The 25,808-nt window shown below is 41.4% G+C and overlaps 2 protein-coding genes across 7 annotated transcripts in view; one reads left to right on the top strand and one right to left on the bottom strand.

The window, feature by feature from the left end:
• The window catches only part of LOC143161256 (uncharacterized), a 28,421-nt gene extending 9,269 nt beyond the window's left edge, over nt 1–19,152 (bottom strand). Inside the window, exons 1-2 of the mRNA XM_076340109.1 lie at nt 19,124–19,152; nt 18,854–18,948 (exon numbers count right to left, since the gene is read on the bottom strand). Of these exons, the coding sequence (XP_076196224.1) occupies nt 18,854–18,948; nt 19,124–19,152 (124 nt within the window). The remainder of the gene's footprint in view (nt 1–18,853; nt 18,949–19,123) is intronic.
• The window catches only part of GRIA4 (glutamate ionotropic receptor AMPA type subunit 4), a 258,437-nt gene continuing 251,433 nt past the window's right edge, over nt 18,805–25,808 (top strand). For 5 of the 6 annotated variants that reach the window (XM_076328209.1, XM_076328210.1, XM_076328211.1 and 2 more), the window contains exons 1-2: nt 18,805–19,286; nt 20,384–20,542. In XM_076328209.1, coding sequence (XP_076184324.1) covers nt 19,199–19,286; nt 20,384–20,542 — 247 coding nt within the window. In that variant the 5' untranslated portion in view covers nt 18,805–19,198. The remainder of the gene's footprint in view (nt 19,287–20,383; nt 20,543–25,808) is intronic. The other variant, XM_076328215.1, reaches the window with a different exon arrangement.

The raw sequence follows: 25,808 nt of genomic DNA, 5'->3' as shown, positions 1-25,808 counted from the left end.
AACTGTGTCTTTAGGTTCAGATTTAGCTCAATATATTTGTTCCCTCATTGTAGCAACAATATATGTCAGTATTTTCACTTGCATGGATCAAGTGCTCTCAAACTGTGAGGTTAGTTTTCTTGATGTGGCTTTGATCTCTTCCAGAGCAAGATGTACCAAGCCCAGGGAAAAATCAAAGCCAGCATTCATTTTCTCTTATTTTTCTCCATTTGGGATACAACAAACCTAGGATTTTCTAATTTATGATGAACTGAATAGGTGGTTCTGGGTTTTGCTGATTTCCAAGCAGAAACAAGCTGGCAAAGCAAGAAACAAGAGCAGGTATGTACATTCAGATGCTGTAAACTATAACAACAGCGTACTATTTCCAGAGGACTATTAGAAATAAGTTAATCCACAGGTATTTCCATGTTTGTTTACCTCAGCAGAGGAAACATACTAGGTTGTTTTTATTTTGCAAGTTTTCGATGTTTTTTTTCAAACTTAATGGCACTTTTATCAATAAGCCATTAAATCAACTTTCCAAAGGTACGTGTTGGCTACCTGTTAGGGGGGGAATAATCAGGGAGAAAGTTGCTTGGTGCAGGATTTCTGGAAGAGCTAGATTCTCTTAAACTTTGAAATCACATATTTGAAATTGGACACTCAAGCCGGGTATGCAGGTATCCAGCTATGGGGTGAGAAGTCATATTAAGAACCGAAGCTTGAAAATAAATCGCATAATTAGAATTACTTCCTCACAGTGGTAGGCCAGACAATATGGACGAAATAAAAGATTAGGAAGAGAAAGGATTAAAATAATGTATCAGTCTGCTTGCTAAAATGAATTGTCCCTTATCATACAATATCTAGTGATCAATCTGATCTTGTTTTAAGCTCTTTAAAATTAAGCATATATTTGTTCCCTTAGGTCAAGATCCCCAGCTCCCAATTCCCATATCCATGACATCTTCAGCTAGTGCCGATGTCAGGTCTTGAACTACAGATACCCAATATTTTACTAAAAAAAGCTAAATATACCTAATGTTTCCCTATTTTCTAAATCTTAGCCGTATTTAGTAAAGTGTTCTTTATAAAAAACATTCTGTATTTGTTTGGAATATGATTTTTTTTTTTAAACTGGATAAACTAACTAGGTATTATAAATTTTCAGGTGTTCTGATTATTTCCTCTGCTCTATAGCAAATCCCTTATTTCTTCCAGTAAGCAACACTGTTTCCTTACTCAGACTTCATCCTGAAAAATCTCATTCTTTAGTTTAGCCAGGACTCACCCTGTCCTATAAAAACAGGGTTTCTGAGCCTTTGCATAAGTTCCCATTAGCAGAGTAAATTTCATCTTCAGTAAAAAGCTTCCTAAATTTTTTGTGTGAGAACCTATCAATTCGTGAGTGTGCTCTTACTAGACACTGTGAGTTTTCAAGCAACTTTCTGTAGAAACCTGCTTGTTCATGCCGAAAAAAGAAACATACATTTCTTATGTCAGCTCTCATTCTTAAACATAAACCTGCTTGTAATTTAAGTTCAGAAGTTTCGTGGCTCCTTTAGGGCTCAAGAAATTTTTTGTTCTTTTTTCTTTTTAGTTAAACTTTAATCATGTCACTGGTTTTGGATAACAGTGAAAGATCCATTTTTCCATATAGGTAGACATAAATGTGTTCAAAAGGCACAGACCATTATGAGGAAAATTTAAGAAAAATACAGTTTCTAATATACTTTTGAAGTAAGCAATAATGAGGCTTGAGAAACATCTTTTTCTCAGTTTGACAGTAGTTACCCTGTTGGAGCAGCTTCTTTACTTGCTTCTAAGTGTTATGCTACACAAGAAGAAAAACCCTACGATATATGCAGCTAAAATAGTAAAATCAAGCACTTAGAACTGCAAAAATCAAGGAATTGGAACTGCATTTGTGATTTTAAATTTGTTCCTTTTTAGACATACATTATTTATCATAAACTGTCATTAGACAATTACTTTGAACATTTTCCACGTAATTCTGACTCAGTGTGTAGCTATTACTCAAGTGAGTAAATATTTAGTGGCAAATTTCAACCCATCTTTACCTACAAGAACCTTTATGGAAATGAATACACTACAAAGATGCATTGGCTAATAACATTAGGAAACACTGAATTTTAAGTATTGTCCTGCATTAAATGCTCCTGAATATATATAACATTTATTTATACGACCAATCAAGCATCCTTTCTCTAGGGCTGCTGTTTCTCCTTCTGGGACTATATTGTAGCCTAAATTGCAAAAATGTCAAAAAATGTTGAATGTGGAAATCCACACTGCTCAGTGCTCCTGGTAGCCCTCAGTACTGCAAGGCAGTCTATAACGGATGGAAATGAAGGAGACATTTCATCTTGTGCACACGGGATAGCAGTAATTGTTCATAATAAATGCAAAGACATTTTCCTTTAGGATCGGTTTCCTTCAAAAACAATTTGTTCTGTATAATCTAATAAAATCTACAAAAGAATTAAAAAAGGGTAGAAAGCCTACTGAATGTAATGATGAAGATATGAAGAGGGATTCAGACAGTTTACTGGCTGGAGAGTTAGCACAACATACATACATACACACACAAACCCTTAATTTAAAATGAAAGAAGGAGTGAAGGTCAGCAAAATTCCCCAAAAGCCTTTCTAGTAAGTTACATAAAATGACAGATTCTTACATTAATAACATTATTCCTATATTGTTTCATAAAACCATTAAATGTGTTCCTGTTAATATTCAAACTTGTGCAAAAGCACACGTCACTTCACAAGTTTTCTTAGGCGTTTTCTTTTTAACATTCTCTGCATATCATTAAGTGATTAGCTGAAAACTAGTAGGCTGTCACAGACAAACACACAAGCATACACAGACACACACAGAGGAATAACCGACACCTATTTCTGCGATTGTACCTGCCACTGTGGTTTCTGTCACTGGCCATGTCTTGGTCTCGCTGTACACACCGGCTGTCAGTACGCAGGTGCTGGGGGGCTGCAGGGGCTGCTGTGAGGAGAGGCTGGTTCCAGCCAGTTCCAGCCGGCTCCAGTGGCCCCACCGCAGGGCACAGTCGAGCCCCTCAGCCAAGATGGTGGCGCCTCTGGGAAAGTGTATTTAAGAAAGGGCAAAATGCCTCATGGCGGTGTGAGGGGTGAGGAAAAGAAGTGAGAGAAACAGCCTGGAACACCAAGGTCAGTGAAGAAGGAGGGGAGGAGGTGCTTCAGGTGCCAGAGCAGAGACTCTCCTGCAGCCCGTGGAAGAGACCACAGTGGAGGAGATGATAACCACAGTGGAGGAGATGATACCCACGCTGCAGCCATGGAGGACCCCACGCCACAGCAGGTGGACATTTTCTGAAGAAAGCTGCGCCATGGAGGGCCCAGGGGAGAAGTGTGAGGAGGAGGGAGCAGCAGAGAGGAGCTGTTATGGACTGACCACAACCCCACCCCCCACTATTCTACAAAAGTAACATTTTAAGAAGCCTCTCTTTATGAATTTTGTTTACTCTCAAGTTAACTAGACCAGTATTTTTTATTATATTTGATAAATTCCAATAACATTTCCTTTTTATCAGGTGTACCTAATAACAGTCTTAAGTCTAATTTTTCCTCTATGAAACCTGTTAAACATCTTAGGTATTCTCACAAATATTTAATAAATGTAATATTTGTCATGCATTATCAGAAGTCATGTATATTTCTTCAATGAATATGTTTTATTTAACTCTTTCCAGAAACAACTTCTTTCATAAACTTTCTTTATGATTAGAGATCAAATCATAATTTGTGAAAGTTAAAAAGAAAGTTCCAAATTCTTAACTGTCAAGTAGCAGATAATTGCCAGTGAAATCTAAGGAAATAATTGTGTTTTAAACTTCTTAGCACTTTTCAGTGTTTCTTGAGTATCTCTTAAGACATAATTACAAAGAAAACCACCTATGTCTTGATTTGTCTACACTGTTATCCTAGAAACTTCTGATCTGGTCTGGATGCTATAGCGAACAACTCTTGGCAGCTTTGACTTAGGAAGTCCTTTTCCTAACATGTGAGATGGATTTTCAGAGCCCTCCCTGCGCTTCATGCTAGCATAGGTATCCGGCTACTTGCATTTCAAGTATGTGTTTTAAAACTAACTTGGTATCTCTAATCTACACCAGCGTCACAGAAAAAACTGCCACCTAGACCTACTCACAGATGATTTGGTTGCATACGACATGACAGCTGCTGTTGATTCTATCTTAATATCATTAACCTATGAAAATACATTCCACATAACCGCAGCCTGCCATGCTGAACTTCATAAAGTAGTTCAAATCATTGTTTGCTGCAGGTCATTAAGAAACTAGTAAACAGACTATTTAACAATGATGCTAATGTAAATTTTCCAGTGACAGCAGTCGCTGGTATCCTGCTGACAAATGATAATGTCATTGCAACGTGTCCTTAGAGCTCAGTAATTACTTCTGTATTCATGAGTGTATTTGGCTGGAAGTTTGCCTGATCTGAATGTAAAAACTCTCAGCAAAGTTTACACATGCTAAGTGCATCAGGTGCATGTACGACATGAATATGTTCGAAATACCTCTAAAGAAATAATCTGTTTACCTGGGGCATTACACTGTCTTCTTTCCACCACTCAAGATTCTTCCTGAAATACTGCATTATTGAACTATTGCTTTAGCTCCTTACCTTACAAGATAATGCATTAAGAAAACATTTCAAGGAACAAAAAGTGAAAAACGTCCAAAGAACTGCAATAAACGAGCTTTAAAAGTGTCTTGCCTACCTCTGTGAAACGGGGTTTTGTTATTTCAAACACCACTAGCATAGTTTGAAGCATAGTTTTATGATGGTGATTCTTTCAAGCTGCTTTTAAACCTTTTAAACTATTTGAAGGACATCTGAATTTTAGTAGCTAAGACAAAATATCTAATATTTCTAAATTAGTTTTATATATTAAAGTGTCCATGACCTGATTAAATTTACCTCCAAGTGCATAAAGAAATAAATAACACTGTATTTGAAGCATCAGTGATTACATGTGAGAAGTCATATTAGATGGGGATAGTCTCAGAAAACAAGAAACTATGTATCTTTAAAAGAGGGATGATAGGGAATCCAAAGAAAACGGAACACTTTGTCTAACTACAGACTACAGAAAAATGGAATAGATGTGTAAATGCTGAACTTAGAAGCACCTGAAGAATAATAAAAACAGCCAATATTGATCTTTCAAGAACAAGCTATGTCAAGCCAAGATAATCTCCTTCTTGGACAGGATAACTAGAATACTGGTTAAGAATAAATTTGCTGTATCTTGAGTACAGTAAGACTTTTAATATTTTTCCATATTAAATTCTCACAGGAAAATGAGGGAAATGTCGTCTACATGAAAAAAACCCATAAAGACAGTGTGTGACTGCTTGAAAAGCTCTTCTCAAGGAATAGTTATCAGTACCAAATGGGGATTTTCTTTCAAGCTGGTTCCCTCAGAGATTCCAGGACACAGGCCCAACTCTGTTCAATATTTTCATTTAAAATATGCATTACAAAGTAAATGCATAAAATCTGTAGATGAAACCAGGATGTGTTAGGGTTACAGAAGTCTGGAGAACAACTTCAGAATTCAAAACTGTCATAATAAAGACGTAATCCAGAATTTAAAAAAAATAAAGAAAGAAAGTTCAGAGCACAATAGCTAGTAAGGAGAAATGAACACTTAAAATGCCAAATGAGAAAAAAGGACCTGCAAGTTTAAGAGTATTAGAAATGACCTGTGAGTCAATAGTGCAGTATTACTGTAAAGGAAGGAAAAGGAAAATCGCATGTTGTCAAGAATTTTGCAGGTAAAATATGGGTGAGGATCATTTTCTTCTACTTGTTTCCAGGGAGAATGCAGCTGAAGCAGTGCAAGCAGTCTTCAGTGCCATACTCCAAAACACATGGAGTCACTCTGGAAAGAATACAGCAGAAAACAGCAAGAAAGAGAAGAGGGCTCAGAACGCATTATCCATGAGGGAAGACTGCAGAAAAAGTGGGTTTTTTAGTCTAGGCAGGTAAGGACTTGATAAATCTTCCTGGATATGGAAGATTGTTAATAGGAAAGACAATGATCGATTGTTACCAACTGTTCACGAGAAAGAAAGACAAAAAGAACCCAGTTTAACTTGCAGTAAAGACTATATAGGTCATATATTAAGAAAAAAATTGAGAGGAAAAAAAGCTTGAACAGGACACCCTCGGAAGGTCTTTTAGCAGAAATTCTAAAAAAAAGTACCAGATAAAAATCTCTGTGGGAAGCTCTAGCATATTTGATCCTTCCCCAGCGCCAGGGGACTGGACTATGTAACCTTTGGAAATCTATTCCATCCCTGCATTTCTAATTCAATGACCACATGATGTGCTTTACCAAGGACCATTAATGGATTTTTTAAAAGAGTGCTCTAAGTGACATAAGGTTTGATAATTTCCTCCTTTCGCAGAGTAGCATTTTCTTCCCCAAGAGACACCCCTGCTTCCCTTGCGCTTACTTACAGATTACAGTGCTATTCAGCCCAGCTAAAGACAGAGGAAATTGTCATAAAATGTATTTTGGATGATTTTTATAAATATGTCTACATGAATGATTAGGACAAAATCTGACCTGTTTTAAAAGATGCTTCATGAATAAACTTTCTATGAATAATCCCTAGCTTCACAGAATATGAATCACTGTGTATTAAATATTAAATAAATCAACAGCTTTAAAATTAATTGCTTTTAAGGCATTTCAGTGCTAGATGAGATCATTACAGCACTGATTTGCTTCATATAACTTTACCTAGTAATGTAACAGACATACCCACTTCGATGTTGGTTAGGATAACGCATCTTCATTACACATTTTTTAAAGAAGAAATAACTGGATAAAAACAGACATGTCTGACTATCAGAATACTTGTAGGAACATACACTTTTGAATAAATACCAGGTATGCTTACAGCACTTAAAGCATCAAAAACTGTTCTGATTTTCTAGGAAAACAGATTCTAGTTCTACAAACACATAGCACGTGGCTATAGCTGAATGGCAGCAATTATCCAATCTGCAGCTTTTGCCATGTGGGGGACGGGTGCTGGAAGCCAGCTAGAGCTGAGATTTATTTGAGATAAACTTTAACCCCGCTGTAGAGAGAATAAGACAAGTTTGAATACAGAAAGGCCAAAACTGTGGACTGAAAATGCATCTTCTAATGCAGGCAATATTGTATGAGCTCTAATGAATGTGAAAATTAAGTAGAAAATAGAGTCTGTGTGTGTGTGTGTGTGTGTGTGTTAAGAAAAGTGTTAGATTGCTTGATCTTTTTTTCCCCTATGAGAAATAGTTTAATGTAACTAATGCTTTGATATAAAAGTATAGATGGTAGGATGGCAGCGTATTTATCTCTCAAAAATGCCGATACAGGTCTGTTAGGAACTGGGAAAGACAAGACTAGATCACAGGACATAAGTGAATAAAACTAATTTTTACAAGCAATTTAGTGTATCAAACTGTAGTTACATTCTATAAGTATGATTTTGTAGAAATAGCATTGAAGGTTTCCTGGTTATTATGCTTGAAATATTTTTTATCAAATTTGCTTCACTTCATGACTTAAAGACAGGGCGGAGGCTTCTTCTTAGCAAGTTTAGAATCTGCTTTCTCCCCCTAGATCTGGAATTCAGACTTGTCCTTTTTGCTCATCCAGCATCATCGATACTGAGGCTTCTGCAGCTGGAGCTGATGTGGTGATTCTGTGATAGTGGCACACAAGCCACAGGGAAACCAGCTCACCCTTCCATGCATGTGGCAGCACTAGGGAGGTAAACGAGAAATGAGCTAAAAAACTACCACCTTCAAACAAAGGTGAACTTCGGGGTTTTTTTACACGAAATGACAATTAGGTCAATACAGCAAGCTGCTCTGGGTTGTGAACAGATGCCATTCTTTATACTATTCTGACATCTTCCTCACTGTGCTGCTTAGATTATGTCACAGAGATTATGGCAAAACATTTTAATGACAACTGGTAAGAAAATGAAAAACATTTTCCATCAACTGTTGGCAAAAAAAGGGGAAAAAAAAAAGGTTTGGGGGGAAATCTTAAATTTTTTTTCAGGGAAATAGTGTGATGTTTTGACATGTTTTGTTTTTTTTCCTCAATAGAACCCAAAGAAACTGTCTTCTACATTTAGGGAAAAACAATTTTTATTCATAATAATTCACATTCCAAATATCTGTAATTATCTAAGTCGAGTTTCTGTCCCCGATGATTTTCTTCTGGTTTCATCCCATCTTATACCACACTGAATTCAGTTTCACTGCAAAGTTGACAACTGTGGGGGGGGGCTCGTTGTTACTGTGGCTGTTGTTTGCTTAGAAGATACAGAATCAACATCTTACTCCCAGTTTAAAAAGGCATTTAAGTACTGCACGATTCAGAAGGGCCATATGCGTACCTCCAGTCCATAGTAGCGGGACATACGGGTGAATAGAATCATAGAATCATAGAATCATTTAGGCTGGAAAAGACCTTTAAGATCATCAAGTCCAACCATTAACCTAACACTGCCAAGTCCACCACTACACTACGTCCCTAAGCACCACATCTACACGTCTTTTAAATACCTCCAGGGATGGGGACTCCACCACTTCCCTGGGCAGCCTGTTCCAACGCTTGACAATGCTTTTGGTGAAGAAATTTTTCCTCATGTCCAATCTAAACCTCCCCTGGCGCAACCTGAGGCTGTTTCCTCTTGTCCTATCGCTAGTTACTTGGAGGAAGAGACCAACACCCACCTCGCTACAACCTCCTTTCAGGTAGCTGTAGAGAGCGATGAGGTCACCCCTCAGCCTCCTTTTCTCCAGGCTAAACAACCCCAGTTCCCTCAGCCGCTCCTCATAAGACTTGTTCTCCAGACCCCTCACCAGCCTTGTTGCCCTTCTCTGGACATGCTCCAGCACCTCAACATCCTTCTTGTAGTGAGGGGCCCAAAACTGAACACAGTATTCGAGGTGCGGCCTTACCAGTGCTGAGTACAGGGGCACGATCACTTCCCTCCTCCTGCTGGCCACACTATTTCTGATACAGGCCAGGATGCCATTGGCTTTCTTGGCCACCTGGGCACACTGCCGGCTCATGTTCAGCCGGCTGTCAACCAGCACCCCCAGGTCCTTTTCCGACAGGCAGCTTTCCGGCCACTCTTCCCCAAGCCTGTAGCGCTGCATGGGGTTGTTGTGGCCAAAGTGCAGGACCCGGCACTTGGCCTTGTTGAACCTCATACAGTTGGCCTCAGCCCATCGATCCAGCCTGTCCAGGTCCCTCTGCAGAGCCTTCCTACCCTCAAGCAGATCAACAATCCCGTCCAGCTTGGTGTCGTCTGCAAACTTACTGGGGGTGCACTCAATCCCCTCATCCACATCGTTGATAAAGATATTAAACAGAGCTGGCCCCAATGCTGAGCCCTGGGGAACACCACTTGTGACCAGCCACCAACTGGATTGAACTCCATTCACCACAACTCTTTGGGACAGGCCATTTTTTACCCAGTGAAGAGCATTCCCATCCAAGCCATGAGCAGCCAGTTTCTTCAGGAGAACGCTGTGGGAAACGGTATCAAAGGATTTACTAAAGTCTAGGTAGACCACATCCACACCCTTTCCCTCATCCACTAAGCGGGTCACCTTGTCATAGAAGGAGATCAGGTTAGTCAAGTAGGAACTGCCTTCCATAAAACCTTGCTGACTGGGCCTGATCACCTGTTTGTCCCGTACGTGCCATGTGATGGCACTCAAGATGATCTGCTCCTTCCCCGGCACTAAGGTCACACTGACAGCCCTGTAGTTCCCTGGATCCTCCTTCCGGCCCTTCTTGTAGATGGGCGTCACATTTGCTAACTTCCAGTCAACTGGGACCTCCCTATCAGCAGCCAGGACTGCTGATAGATGATGGAAAGTGGCTTGGTGAGCACTTCTGCCAGCTCCCTCACTACCCTTGGGTGGATCCCATCCAGCCCCACAGACTTGTGTGTGTCTAAGCGGTGTAGCAGGTCGCTAACCATTTCCCCTTGGATGATGGGGGCTTCATTCTGCTCCCTGTCCCTGTCTTCCAGCTCAGGGTGATGGGTACCCCGAGAACAACTGGCCTTACTATTAAAGACTGAGGCAAGGAAGGCATTAAGTACCACAGCCTTTTCCTCATCCTTTGCCACTATGTTCCCCCCCACATCCAACAGAGGATGGAGAGTCTCCTTAGCCCTCCTTTTGTTGCTAATGTATTTCTAGAAACATTTTTATTGTCTTTTACGGCAGTAGCCAGACTAAGTTCTAGTTGGGCTTTGGCCTTTCTAATTTTCTCCCTGCATAACCTCACGACATCCTTGGAGTCCTCCTGAGTGGCCTGCCCCTTCTTCCAAAGGTCATAAACTCTCCTTTTTTTCCTGAGTTCCAGCCAAAGCTCTCTGTTCGGCCAGGCCGGTCGTCTTCCCCGCCGGCTCATCTTTTGGCACATGGGGACGGCCTGCTCCTGCGCCTTTACAATTTCCTTCTTGAAGAATGTCCAGCCTTCCTGGACTCCTTTGCCCTTCAGGACTGCCTCCCAAGGGACTCTGTCAACCAGGCCCCTAAACAGGCCAAAGTCTGCCCTCTGGAAGTCCAAGGTAGCAGTTCTGCTGACCCCCCTCCTTACTTCTCTGAGAATCGAAAACTCTATCACTTTGTGATCGCTATGCCCAAGACATCCTACAGCCATCACATCACCCACAAGTCCTTCTCTGTTCACAAACAACAGGTCCAGCGGGGCACCTTCCCTAGTTGGCTCACTCACCAGCTGTGTCAGGAAGTTGTCTTCCACACACTCCAGGAACCTCCTGGACTGTTTGCTCTCTGCTGTATTGCATTTCCAGCAGTCATCTGGTAAGTTGAAGTCCCCCACGAGAACAAGGGCTAGCGATTGTGAGACTTCTCCCAGCTGCTTATAGAGTATTTCTTCTGCCTCTTCGTCCTGGTTGGATGGTCTATAACAGACTCCCACCATGATATCTGCCTTCTTGGCCTTCCCCCTGATTCCTACCCATAAACACTCAACCCTATCATGACCATCATTAAGCTCTAGACAGTCAAAACACTCCCTTAACGTACAAGGTTATCCCACCACCTCTCTTCCCTTGCCTATCCCTTCTGAAGAGTTTATAGCCATCCATTGCAGCATTCCAGTTGTGCGAGTCATCCCACCATGTGTTCCTGATGGCAAGTATATCATAGTTTTCCCACTGCACAATGGATTCCAGCTCCTCCTGTTTGTTGCCCGTGCTGCGTGTGCTGGTGTAGATGCACTTCAGTTGGACTATTCATCCTGCCACCTTTTTGGGGGAGAAGCCCTAATTCCTATGTGACCATTCTCAGGCACTTCCAGTTTCTAACACATCCATAACCCTTGTGTCTTTGCTGTCTCCATCCTCTGCCTCCACTGAGACGGCAGACCGAAGGACCTCGCTAGCACACTGAACCTCAAACATGGGCATGCTGCCCCCAGGCTTATCTCATAGCAAGCCTAGTTTTCTCCCTTTCCCCCTTCAAATGTAGTTTAAAGCTCTTTCAATGAGCCCTGCTACCTCCTGTGCAAAGATCCTTTTCTCCCTTTGAGAGAGGTGTACCCTGTCTGTCGCCAGCAGGCCTGGTGTCGTAGCCTTTATTAACCTGTTCCCTTTCAGGTAATGACCAGGTTGGCCAGACTTTGCAGTGTGGGTGATTACCAGCCAGAGACCTCAAATATACCCAGGGGAACCCTTCCTTTGCTGCTTTAGAAACGTACTCAAATGAGTAAGTATAAAAACAGGATGAAATACACTTATTTTAAACACTATTTCATATAAACTTTCTGACAGTTGGTCTAACTCATACAGTATCTAGAAGACTAGCAATAACTCACTTCAAATTCATGAATTATTGTAAGTGATGGGCAGAAACCAGCATTAGTAAAAGTTGATCTTTTTTCACTGTATAAACAACGCCAGATGGGCTCAGGTGGAATGCATTTAAGCTGGTGCATTTTCCCCACACATACCTCTCATTGATGAGAAAATTGCCCCATCCTTCAGAATTGCCTGGCATTTACTTCTGAAATAAGCTGTACTTAGGAACGAAACATTGCTTCAAACTTTCATACTTTCTCAGGTACATCCCATGATGCAGCCCAGGTTATAAATCTGGGCCAGAAGAAACCTATTACACCATTAAAAATGTAACAAAGATGAGATCAAATTTAAAGGGCATAGATTTCAATTTTGCTCTTGTATCAAATTCTCAGGGACTTAAGCTGTCTGGGAAGTACTGCAGAAGAATCTCACAATACTAATTGATTGAGCAATAAAATGGCAGATGAAATTTCGTATCAAAAAAATGCAAAGCAGTGCACATGGGAAAAATAACCTTAACTATACATACACAATGGTAGGCTCTAAATTAGCTATTACCACTCAGAAAAGAGATCTTGAAGGCTTTGTGGATAGTTTCCTGAAAACATTGTGTGCATGCTCAGAGGGAAATGGCATTTTAGGAATGATTAGGAAAGGAAATGAGTAAAACAGAAACCAGTTTTACACCTGAAAAAATGTGTCCTATTCTGTGTATCCTATTTTTCAGAAAGCTGTAAGAAGAAGCAGAGAGAATAGTGGCAAGGAGGACTGATATGTAGTATAGACTATAGGATATAGGAGGACAGAATAGATGGAGTAGGATTCTTCACATCTGAAGAGGTGACTGAAGGGTGACATTATAAAGGTATACAAAACTATGGATGATATGGCATGGTAAATTATTTTTACCTCTTTTTTCTTGGAGAAGTGCCAGGGAATGGTCAATATAAAATAAGGTTTAAAAAAACCTAAATAAACTGCTTTCTTAGAATGGGATTATAGAGCTCATTTGCATAGGATGCTGTGGACACTGGAAGTAAATATATGGAAATAACGACTGTAGGCAATTCTTCAACACAAGGATCTCTAGGAAATCTTCAGTTTAGAAACCTTAAAGCCCTGGCTGTCAGGAGATGAGAGCACTCAGCAAGGAATAACCTCTCCAAAGTCCCTTCAAGTTTAAATGAAGGACTGCTCAGCTTCTCATACTCTTCCCTAATAAACCACTATTAGTTAATATTAGACATAGGATACTGTTCTAAATGGTCATTAACCCTAAATTAATATGGCAGTTCTTAATTATATCAGTGTTACCACATTTTTCTCAAACTGAAATAATCCTGACTCGTATCAGCGTGATTTAAAGCATCATCAGGATTTTTTGCTTTCTGCAGGATGACCACAATAACCTCTCCTTTCATGGTCAAGGTCTCTTACCATATCAGTTTAATTTCTGAAGGTTGACAAGTTTGCAAATAATGATGTTAGCATACAGCGTGATGGAAAGGAGTGGGACCCGTGGATGAACGCATTTAAAGCCAAATGCATTGTACTACACTTGTTTCAGTATCAACATAACACTCTTAATGAGAAGCACTATTAAAAATAATTACCTGTTCTGTCTACCCTACAATTTAGATGAATGAAAAATAAGTCAATAAGAATGAAAATGCGAGAAAACACTGTAAAGCAATTTCCAGAAAATGAGTTCTGCTACTGAAGGGAAACTGTATCTTGTTCTGGTGCCCTGCTAATCTATTCAGTACTGCTGGTATCACTTCAAAAGGTGATGTGAGACCATGCCAAAGGGTGGAGTGTAACAAATTCTACATAGATGATTTCTATTTTATTTACTTTTTATTGCCCAGAAGTGCTAAGCACTTCACAAAAGACATAGCCTTGTCCCAGAGTTTACAGTGTAATGGATCTATTTGACAGATATGTGAGCTACAACATTTCATAAGGCAAGAAAGGACTAAGAAAGGACAGGGTGTTGAGTCAATTGTTTTCTCCATCATTCATTTATTGCTGAAGCATTTCCAGTGACCACACAGTGAAAGCTGCAATGAGAATTACATTTGAAGCAAGACTAATCTAAATGACTGAATCCAGTTTTGGGATGGAACTCTGTGCCCAGATGGTTGTGCCATGGGGAGCCTTTGTGGCGCAGACATTTGCCTACTCTGAAGGAGCTCATTTAGCAGCACTGGCACACAGGCCAGGGTCAGGGTGTTGTCTGTTTTCACGCTGTCACTGCCTTGGTGCACCTGGAAGCTGGTGGGGAGGGGTGGTGGTGGATCTTTGTGTCTCTTGCTAGTGAAATCGCTCTTCTCTTCTTCTTTCCTCCTCTCTGTACTCCTAATTATCTCAACCTATCCTTGATAATTAGCACAGCTTCACTTTCCCCCTTTCTTAGTCAAGTCCTCTTATCCCTCACGAAGTTACATGTCTCCAGACACATAATGACATGCCTTTTTAATAGATTGCGTAGCTGGGATTTGCATTTTGGATGCAAGAACATATAAATATGAATCAAAGCTGGTACTTCAGCATGTGGGTATTTATCAGTACGTATGTATCACAAACTGTCCATACTGCAAGGTGTCTGTCTCCTTCACATCCTGCTTTTCCTCTGGGATTCCCATAAGGTGAATGCCTCTGCTATCTTCTCTACAGTTTTATTCCTCCGGGCTAACGCACAGCCTTCATTTCTTCTCTAGCACAGATCTTCTCATATTCTTCTGGTTCCTGCAGGGTCTTTTCATAAATGTATTTAGTCCAAGCACAAGACTATCTGATCAAGAAAATAGCCAAAGGATTCCAATCCTTGCCAGAGAAAAAAACCATCATATTCATGCATCTTCTGCAGCAGGATTTCATTCAGGTGCTGCAGCAGGTAGTCAGCCTCTCAGCTGATGCTCTAAAGAGCCAGTCTTCTCTAGTGGTGGCCTCCAGGCAAGGCCAACCCACACTGTTACGTGCCCTAAGGCAAAGCAAGCATTTGCCACCTACAACCAGCAGTCCCTCTCCAGACCCCCTCTAGCCTATCCCCTCCATACACTAAATACATTCAATAAAACATTTTTCAATAATTTCTTAATTTCTCTGGTATTTCGTTGTGGAACTCAGATCTCTGTCCCTCTTTCCTTTAATCACCTACCACAACCTTCACAGTCTGCCTGAGGGGAACTAGGGGGGAGCCAGGGACCCCAGTTCAGCAGTGGCTTCATGCAGCAGCTCTCCAGCAGCGCCACCAGGAAAACACACAAACTCTCCCTTCTGGTCTCCTCTTGTTTGGTAAGAGCTGTATTGGGTTTATGTGGCAAGGGTGGGGGAGTAGGCGCTGCAAGTGTGGCCTCTGTGAGAAGACACCAGAAGCTGCCACCATGTTGGACAAAGCTAGTTTCATGGAGCTCCAAACAGACCCATTGCTGCCCAAAGCTGAGCCTATCAGTGACGCTGGTGGCACCTCTGTGATAACATATTTAAGAAAGGGTAAAAAAATGCCACACGGCAACTGCATGAGAGAGGAGTGAGAAAAATAGGAAAGAAACAGCCCTGCAGACACCAAGGTCAGTGAAGAAGGAGGGGAAGGAGGTGCTCCAGGAGCTGGAGCAGAGATTCCGCTGCAGCCCATGGAGAAGACCATGGTGGAGCAGATATCAACACTGCAGCCTGTGGACAACCCAACGCTGCAGCAGGTGGAGATGCCTGAAGGAAACTGCAGCCCATGGAGAGCCCACACAGGAGCAGGCTCCTGGCAGGAGCTGTGGCCTGTGGAGAGGAGCCCGCGCAGGGGCAGGTTTTCTGTCAGGAACTGTGGCCCTTGGAGAGCCTATGCTGGAGCAGTCTGTTCCTGAAGGACTGTACCCCATGGGAAGGACCCACACTGGAGCAGAGAAAAAGCATGAGGAGAGAGGAGCAGCAGAGGCAAAGTGTTATGGACTGACCACAACCCCCATTCCTCAGCCTCGTGCACTGCTCAGGGGGAGGAGGAAGAAGAGTTGTGAAAGAAGGAGTGAAGTTGAGCCTGGGAAGAGGTGTGTGTGGGGAGTGTTTTATAGTTTTGTCCGTTTCTCACCATCCTACTCTATTCTTAATTGGCAATAAATTAAATTAATTTTCCCCAAGTTGAATCTGTTTTGCCTGTGATAGCAATTGGTGAGTGATCCGTCTTTATCATGATCCATGAGCTTTTTAATTTTATTTTCTCCCCGTCCTGTTGGGAGCGAGAGAGCAACTTGGTGGGCACTCAGCAGTCAGCCAAGGTTAACCTACCAGAGCAGCAGTGAGTCTAAAAACTTATCTCACCTTTCTTCCCTTCCAGCCTTAACCTTGATTACATCCTTGTTACCCTTCCTGTTCCAGTTTTTTTGTAAGATAAATGTTGTGATCAATTACTTGATCATCTGCCATTCATGTCTCAAAACTTACTGAAATGGGATTTTTCCCCTTTGACACTGCAACTCTTTTTTTTTTTTCCCCTTATGTCTTATAAATAAAATTGCTATGGTGGCCTCTTCCCGTTTCTTTCCTCTGCTTTCCATAGCTGCAAAAATGATCCTGAGATGTCTAAGCAGGGGAGTGTCAAGCAGAGGATGGGTTTATTCCCAGGAACAGCACTGAGTGATACCGTTACAGGAATACCAAAAAACCATTAGAAACCAAAGCTAGACAAATGCAGATTTTAACAAATGAGAGTAGGTAACAACTGGAACAACTTACCCAGGAAAGTGATGGATTTCCTGTCTCTTGAAGTCTTTAAATCAAGATTGGATGTTTCACTAAAATATATGTTCCAACTCCAACAGACATTACAGACTTGATGTAGGAACTGCCGGGTGAGACTCTTGGTCAGATCAGATTATACCATTGTATGAAATGGTTCCTTGTAGACTCTCAAATTAAATTTAAGTTAACATGCTACCATTACATTTGAAAAAGACCAAAGCATATTCCTTAGCTCAGTTGGTAGGCAGTAACTTGCTGTGCCACTATAATGGACATATGTCTAAAATCCTAATCTTTTATACACATTTGGCATGAATTCACATGAGTATGTGTCATCAAATTAACTAAATGCTTTACCTGTTTCCAAGTTCACTTGCTCCTAGTGGTGAAGAACAAGCCAGCCATTATGGAATGGAAATATTATTACATTTTCATTACTTTTTTTCTTGGATTTACGAAGTCAAAAAGTTAAATGCTAAAGGATGGAAGAAAGGAGGAACCAAATTTTGGGGAGAATTTAGGGAGACGAAGGAGGCAAGGCCAGGAAGAAGAAAAGAAAGACAAGCAAGAGGAAAAGCAGAAGTCACAAAAAGCCATGGGTAAATAATGTGAAGCACAAGCCTGCAGATTCAGAGGAAGGATGGGAATACGTGGAGGGAAAGTTAAGGGAAGTAGAAGACTTACTGAAAAATAAAGGAATGAGTATTCTGAAATGCAGGAGAAGTCCGTTTGCCATTGATCTGCGAAGAAATCTCTCAAAGAGTACTTTATTTACAGGAACTCCACACTCTCCCAAACACACACACACAGACAGTCACGCACACAGTTGCACATGCCCATGCAGACAAGTTTACATATGTATATCTGTTTCCAACATTCTTTGCTTGCTTTTCCAGGTATAACCACAGGTATGTGGTTGATGCTAAGGAGTTCACAGTCATGCTTCAGAAATCACTGTCACCCTCTGCAGCAATTAAAGGGGGTGTCTTTCACCCCAAAACAGGAGACCTTGGGGACACGGGATGTAGTAATAAACTAAGAAAGTAAACCTGAGTGAAAGCAGACAAAACACTGGTCGTGTAGCAAATGTGTGTGTTTGAACACAGAGCCACAAAGTTCACCTTAAAAATCAATATTCTTTCATATTACCAATTAACATTTTAATATTAATTTATTTGAGCTCAAATCATTCCCTGTGACTGACAGAAATCTCTCTGCAAAGCCACACGTAAAACTAGAAGCTCCCTTCTCTGACATACAGCTATTGTTGAATGATTTCATTACCTATCATTTATTATATGTATCTTTTAATTATTAACTGCAATATCCCCAGACCTCTGGCAGCCGCTCTGGGGAACTTCCAAGGCTTGGAAAGAAAAATCCAAAGGTACCAAAAAGAAGGGTCTAGACACAAAAAAAGCTCCATTATTTCTCCCACCTAAAAAAAAAAGGGGAAAAAAGAAAAAAAAAAAAAAAGAGGAAAAAAGAGAAAAGGCGGCGGCACAGGAGCAGCGAAGTTTTCCTTTCATTTGCTCGCTCTCCTTTCGGCGTGAGTGCCCACAAGCGCTGAGCGCTTCCCTGCTCTTGTCCCTCCGCTCCATCCGCTGCCGTGCGGAGCGGAGCGCGCAGGGCGCAGAGCCCCCCGCCCCGCCCGTCAGCCGGAGCGCCCGCCGGGGGGGGTGGGCAGGCCCGCCCCGCCGCGTCCCCCCGCTCCGCGGCTGCTCAGCACACGCAGATACGCCCTGCCACCTTCATTAATAATAATTGGTACTTGGTAACACCAGCCCCAGCCGCGCGAATGATGGGCTGCAGCGGCCGTGCCTCCCCCGCCCCGCGCAAAGCCCGGGGCAGCGACCTTACCTGGCCCGTTCGCCCTACGCCCGCGGCACAAACTTCCGCGCCGCAGCGCGCCCGCGGATGTGCGAGCGGCAGAAGGGGGGGGGGGGGGGGAATAAACAAAAGCCCAAACCCGTCGCTTTCGCCGTGGCTGCGCCCGCCGGCGCTGCAGTGCGCGCCCGAAGCCGCGGGCGGCTCCGCGAGGCGGCGCGGAGCGGAACGGCGCGGAGCGGAACGCGCGCGGCCGCTCCCCGCCCGCGGCGGTGCGGGCGGCGGCGGGGGGGGCGCGCACGGCGCATGTCCGCCCGCGCCGCGCCGCCACTAGATGCTCCCCCCCGCCGCCAAACTCACCACCATCTTCTGCATGTGCAACATTTGCAGCCGGACAGAAACCGCTCCCCGGCGATGGAGACTGCGGGAAAAATCCGGCGCGGCGGGATGGCGTGCTGAAACGGCAGCGGCAGCCGGGAGAGAGGCAGAGCGCGAGCGGGAGAGAATAGCAAACAAATACTAAAACAAAACAAAAAAAACAGAAAAAAAAAGGAAAAAGAAAGGAAGAAACCTCTCTTTTTCTCCCCCTTCCTCTTTTTTTTTTTAATTCTTGATTTTGTTTGTAGCCACCTCGTCCTCAATGCCTCTCTGAGCAGCATCTAGCGAGCGAGCGGGAGAAGGCGAGACAGAGAGGCAAAAGAGAAGATGAGGATAATTTGCAGACAGCTTGTCTTGTTGTTTTCTGGCTTTTGGGGACTAGCAATGGGAGCTTTTCCTAGCAGTGTGCAAATAGGTAAGCGCTGCATTGGGCTGTGTGCGTGTGTCCAGGGGGTCAATCCTTTGCAAAGTGAGTTGGAAAGGAGGCTCTGAAGGCAGTTTGCAGATTTCTCCTCCACCACTCATCCCATTTCCCTGCCTTCACGAAAAATCCGCGTGTATTTGTGTATGTACGCCTCTGTGTGTGTGTGTGTATACATATATATGTATGTGTGCTTTCGCGTGCGGTAGGGAGGAGGCTTGTCTTTTGCAGAACTCATTCCAGCCCCGGGGTATGTAGGATCGGTAGAGGAGGAAGGGGCTCGGGCACCCCCCGCTTTTGCCTGGCTCCCAGAGTGATGGCGAGTTATGTGCACCGGAGGTTGCGGTAGCCGGCAGGGGTGGGGGGTAAAAGGCAACGCTGCCCTTCTTTCCCTTCTCATAGTTGGAAAGTTTAGGATTTTGTAGGTCTCTCCATGTAGTCGTGTGCCCCTTCCTCACCCCTTTCCCATTGCCTCCTGCTTCCCTCCTTTCGGACGTGTTTCGGATGGGACGCAGCTATCTGAATTCTTTCCAGCTCAGCTCCATCACTGCATCATTTCTCGTGGACTTGTGAAGATGCTGCTAATAAGGCTGAGCTGCTCCCTGCCTGCACATGGCTGCAGAGGAGCGAAGTTCATTATATTCCTGTTCAGTGCAGATTATCCTACACTGAGTTTTTTTTTTTTTTTTTTTTTAATCCAGAAAGCATCGTTCCCCTTAATCAGCCCGCCACTTAATGTAAGAGGCTGTTGAGTAGCTGATTTACCAGTGTGTTCGGTATCGGGGAGATGGAGGCTAAACACTTTCAAAGGTCACTGTAATCATGACAAATCTAGGTATTCATGTATGAAAGGCTGGAAACTGAGAAGTCAAAAGCGTGAATGCATCAGGGAGGTTAAAATCAATTGAGGACAGTGATTTAAAGGCAGCGGTAGTGATTACGAATATGATTAGTTCCTTATCCGTTAAAGTCTTAGGACTTGCCTTACTGTGCAGCTTTGGGAGAGACAGTTGCTTGGTGTTACAAGATAGTAGCTTGCAAATAATTCACCCTGCTTCCTTTGCTTTTTGCTTTTTTTCTGTTTTTTGTAGGTGGTCTCTTCATCAGGAACACAGATCAGGAATATACTGCTTTTCGATTAGCAATTTTTCTTCATAACACCAGCCCCAATGCATCCGAAGCACCTTTTAATTTGGTTCCTCATGTAGACAACATTGAAACAGCTAACAGCTTCGCTGTAACAAATGCCTGTAAGTAAACATGCCATTGATCTGACCACCATCCAGTAAATTGCACTGGAAATAACAGGAAACCACATTATTGTCTTGCATTGGAAATACATCAGTAAGTCTGTCTTCAGTATAGATACCCTTTGCAGAAAAGCAAAAGGGGCAGCAATCCTTGTTAGTTTCTAACTGGAGCAAAATCCCCTCTCCTGCCTTCTGCTGACTAACCTGATGTGACATTTACTTTAGTGTTATTACTGTAGTTTCTTGCTTCCTGGGTTTCTATGGAGATGAATTTTGTTGTTGTAAAGAAAAATTATGAATGTCTCGATCGGTCCGTAAACCCCCCAGTTACTCTTGTTCGCTTTTGGGTGTGGCGTGCCTTGCGTGTATTTGAAAATATACGATAATATTTGTGCTCACAAATGCTTTTCTTATGGCTGGAAAGGCGATCGGGAAGCAGTGGTGTGCAGGATAATATATCTGAGTTGGTTGACGCTGCAGTTGATCTGGTGATGTCACTTGAGGCAGCCCTGCTCTTATATTCTAGGTTGTAAATGTCTCTTATCATCTCGTAATGCATACATCCTGTGGATATGTCTCTATGCATCCATACATTGGTGCCAAATCACGTTAGTATCTGATCTACTTGATTTCACAGACCACCTCAACTGGAACAAATATTCTCTTCCTGCTATATATTTTATACACACCCCCCTGCACACACACAGATGCACATATACCATGAGAGGAAAACAGAAAAAGATATGCCCTTACCAAATGAGGTAACATTTACTCTTTTTTTTTTTTTTTTTTTTGAAAACAGAGTATAATTAGCTGAACTTCCTACATTTAGATCACCTCAGGATCTTTAGCCTTGGTTGAAACACATGCTTGGATACTGCTTAATCTCTGAAAGTAGCAAAGCATTATTTCTATTTATCTTCATGTATGTCAGGCTTATAAAAAGGAATTAATGTTATTATGTAAGACAGCGTGATACAGCGTGGAAAAGCTGAGGACAGTAGTAGCATTACTACTTTGATGTCCATATTTCAGGATTCTGTAGGTTTTCCTCAGTGGCCTTTAAGTTTTCGAATCACTCCTCTTCATTCCAGAGTGAATTGCCTCTGGAAGTGGATGCCCTAAGCAACGTTGCTGAGCAAGTTTAAAATAGAAACACACTGGAGAAGGTCTTACTGTTCATCGTGCCTTTAAAATACGTACCATGTTTCTCTCCACTTTCTCACAGCCATCTCTGTGGCACTTTTTAATATGGAAACATACAATGTACTGTGCAGTTCTCATGTATAATTCATTGAATGATTGCTAAATTTATTTATACGAGTCTTTGGTACTCCAAGTTTCAGATGACCTTGCCACCTTATTTAACAGGAAAAGCTTCTGAGCTGCCAAAATGGCTCCATTCATTTTATGCAGGAAAGATTGATGTCCCATTAACTGTGAATTCTATATTAAGCAATGTATTAGTTGTGTTTAGCGTGAAAATCAATATCAAATTCCATAAGGAGAAAACATTTCATAAGGTGCTTTGAAACTGGAAGGAATCAGATCTATGCAGGTGTAGTTCATTGAGAAAATATTACAATGCATGTCAACTTTTGCAGGCACTGATTATATATTCCATGAAGACAAATGACATAGTAGCTTTTTTAAACTTTCATTTTTAGTGGAAGAGGAGGGGACTAAAATTTTTGTATATTGAAATCAGTAATTTTAGGTAAAGTCAATTATTTTAGATTCTGCCTATGCAGCCAGTTCTACCAAACAATTTCCAAAGCTATTGTTACTTTTTGGATTAAGGGCATTGCACAGTATTTCTGTTCGAATACTAGTGAATTAATTCTGATTTGCAAAAATTTAAAAATGTCAAAGATTGAACCACTTCTCTGTGTAAGACTAACACCATAGATTCAAAAAGGGTTTGCCCAAAACTTTCCTCATTTAGACTATTCGCAGCAGATTCTTCTCTCTCATTCCAACTACCTTAGGTTATGTTTACCTTGCATTGTTTTAACTGAGGAACACCTGTCCCCGTATATTTACTGTCATTTATAGAAACAGTGATTCCTAACCTCATCCCTTTTTTTTTTAACTGAACCCCGTTTCAGTTCCAAAGAGTTAAATGACTCAGAGATGATGAATCTTTACAGTATGGGGGGAGGCAGAGAAAGAGGGGGAAAGTAAATGTATGCGTTTATGTGTGTGTATGCTCATATAATTCTGTACATGTCTGTATTAAATAGGCGTAATCCTACAGGCCTTATTTAGGTCTGTACTTCCCACTTAAACCAACGTGTATTTTTGCATTAGTCCAAGTTTGTGTTTATTTCACATTTTGCAGTCTCGTGCCAATAATCTGACTGCTGCTTCTTTTTTTAAACATTTTAATACCGAAGAATATTTTTTAAACAACAAATCTTCTCCTAATGAAACGTAGGCAAACTGACAACTGAATGAACATTTTGCATGTCCCTTAAGCTAAATATGAGCAGAATCCTGCACAAATCAATTGTCTGATAGCTGGAGGACACTGGCTTCCATGTGATTGAATTTGTTGGCTTGACAGAGGCTTCTAAAGCGCAGATGTGTGAGATTTTCTAACCTAATTAAAGAACCCCCACCATCAGCTCTGAATTAAGTGATTTCATGGCAATATGAAATGATAACTCTTTGCTGAACCGCTGTGAAACAGTGGCTTTGGATCTTGCTATTTGTGTAGAAATTACTCAGCACACATGTCCCCAAATACATAGTACAAAAGCCTTAGAGCTGCTGGACTGAAATGAATATTCGTGTGAGTTCAAGCATAAAGCTCTGAGACATGACCAGTTACCTCTATTTCTGTTTCCATTTGCTGCAGAGGTTACATGTGAAGATTCAGGGCCTGGCCCCTTGCATGTGTTAGGGACAGTAAACAGACTATTTCAACGGATTATGGATGGCATATTAGCAGGTAACTCACTGCAACATTGGAAAAAATTGAATATTTTTTTCTTTTCACTAGATAAAAACATAAGCCAAGTGTTCACCCAGGAGTACTTTTGGAACTGGAATAATTTTGTATATTCAGTTTAATATCTATCTTCCAATGGTTATCTTACACATTTTTGTTTTCTTTAAACAAACCCAGAACTTTAGTATTTTTGCTCTAAATCGTGAATGCATATGAAACAGGTTGCTTAAGCAGATAGACTCTGTTGTAAGTTTGCAGAATTGATCTGATCTGTATCAGTTTGGAGACAGTCCTCTTTCTTTCCCCTTCCCATTTCCGTATTTTATTTAAACTCTGTTCATTTCTTTTGCACTACATACATTATTCAGAGAATCTCTCTTACTGACAGAGAGAGCTGAAATTATTGCAAAACATGAATAGTACAAGATTCTTACTCATCAGAACACAATACACCAGAGCTGAAACATTTGACTATTGGCACACATTGGTTTGCACGTTATAAGCACGAAATTTTGCTTGTGATTGGAAATCTACCTTCAGCTTGATTTCAGGTGTTGGAGCAATGCATTGATTTTTGGAGAGGATTGTATATATTTATTCTTTAGCTGAATGCAAAATAATTTTCTCCACTCCATGTACCATCTATATTACATTAGCATATCTCAGCAACGCAGTCAACATTAAACCTGCTTGCATACTTTTGAGAGGTAGCTCTATGGTTTTACAAAGAGCTATTTGCCTTCCGGCTCTTGTCTTATGGTTGAGAATTTTTCTGTTGAAGTTTCAGAAATCCTTAAAGTATAACCAGTCTTGCAGTTCTTGTACAGGATTAGGCTAAATGGGGAAGAAAAGAGATGGATTCAAGTCTTTCATCAGTGTTTCATACTAAAAGTAAAGCTTTTCCCTGTTTGACTTCATGTGTATTCAGAGATGAATATATTCCTAATAAGTGTAATTTGGGGTAAATCAGACACTCCTATTGTTTCATCTTGTGTGCAATTCATTTCTTACCAGATTTTAATCCCAGTAGATACAAAACCCAAAAAATTTAACTGTTTATTATGTGCCACATGGATCAGAAGAAGAAAACCCCACTGGAATTACAAATTTCGTACCTTGGAATAACTTTCCTCTTTTTCCAAGAGTTAGTCTCTTGGACCTCTATGCCCGCCCGACTCATGTGGGGTTGATGACCTGAAATTGGAGGGCCTGATTCTGCCTCACCAGCATGAACGTAGTTTCTGGGCGAGATCCACTGAGGTCGGAGTCAGCCCTGAGGACAGACAGGAACCTCCCTCGTTACCCTGTCCTCTCTGTGAGTCTGTCTCTGGGTTTATGCTTGCTAGTGAGGGGAGAGACAATGTCATTTTGGAGTTAACTTTTCTGCTGAGACACCCCGAAAGCTGAGGAAATGGATTCAAACGTAGTATTGCCTTTATATTGTGGCTATCTGTCATTTTACTTATAGCAGTTTCAGCTTTGATTTGCTAAGCTGTATCATAATGGGATTTTCATTAAATTTGGTTATTAATTCTTCTTTATAATTACAACTCAATTTAGCAATAGGAGTCTAACCTTAGTTTAATAATCAGTGTCATTTAAAACCATGGTGTTCTTTATTTAGAAAATGAGGTTTCATACAGCTGAATGGTATTTTGCTATCGAGAGCAGTACAGTATTCCCAAGGATGCAGTTTGGAGTATATTGAGAGTCACCATAAAGGCGTACCATACGCTCAGGTCTGAACTGCAAAAGCAAATAGTGTGCCGGTTGGCTAGAACAATGGAACTGGATTAAATCGTACCCTTCTAAAATAGGACCAATTACAAATGCAATTACAAAAATGCATTTGAAGTGAGTGTGTTGCTTTAATACATGGAGTTTATCTCAAGCTAGACCCCAATTACTGAAAACAATTTCTCTTAAAATTTCTATTATTAGCACTTGCTGATGGAATCAAAGAATATATGTGTACTTGGGTGTCATTTGCCGAAGGATTTTGTATATTTTTAAGATATAAGAAGATCCATATTCAAAGAGTTTCATAGCTCTAAATGTGATCTTTGTAAAATAGCTGTACAGCAGAGAGAAAATCAACCATCAATAGCTCCAATCCATCAGTCTGGATGTAATTTTCAAGGTTATTGTTGGGAAAATAAATGATGGGCCTTTTCTGAAATAGAGTCAGATTTCTTCAGTGAAAATTCAGAACATGCATTTCCCTGGTATGAAATAAGACTTTTGTCCTAGCATGTCACTGGACTGGCTAAAACTCTAAACTCAAAAGCTTTATTATGGGCTACAGAAATAATT

This window comes from Aptenodytes patagonicus, chromosome 1, assembly GCF_965638725.1.
Source record: "Aptenodytes patagonicus chromosome 1, bAptPat1.pri.cur, whole genome shotgun sequence".
Classification (NCBI taxonomy): Eukaryota; Metazoa; Chordata; class Aves; order Sphenisciformes; family Spheniscidae; genus Aptenodytes; species Aptenodytes patagonicus.
The sequence above is the reverse complement of the archived record's forward strand: the minus strand, read 5'-3'. Positions and strand labels throughout refer to the sequence as shown.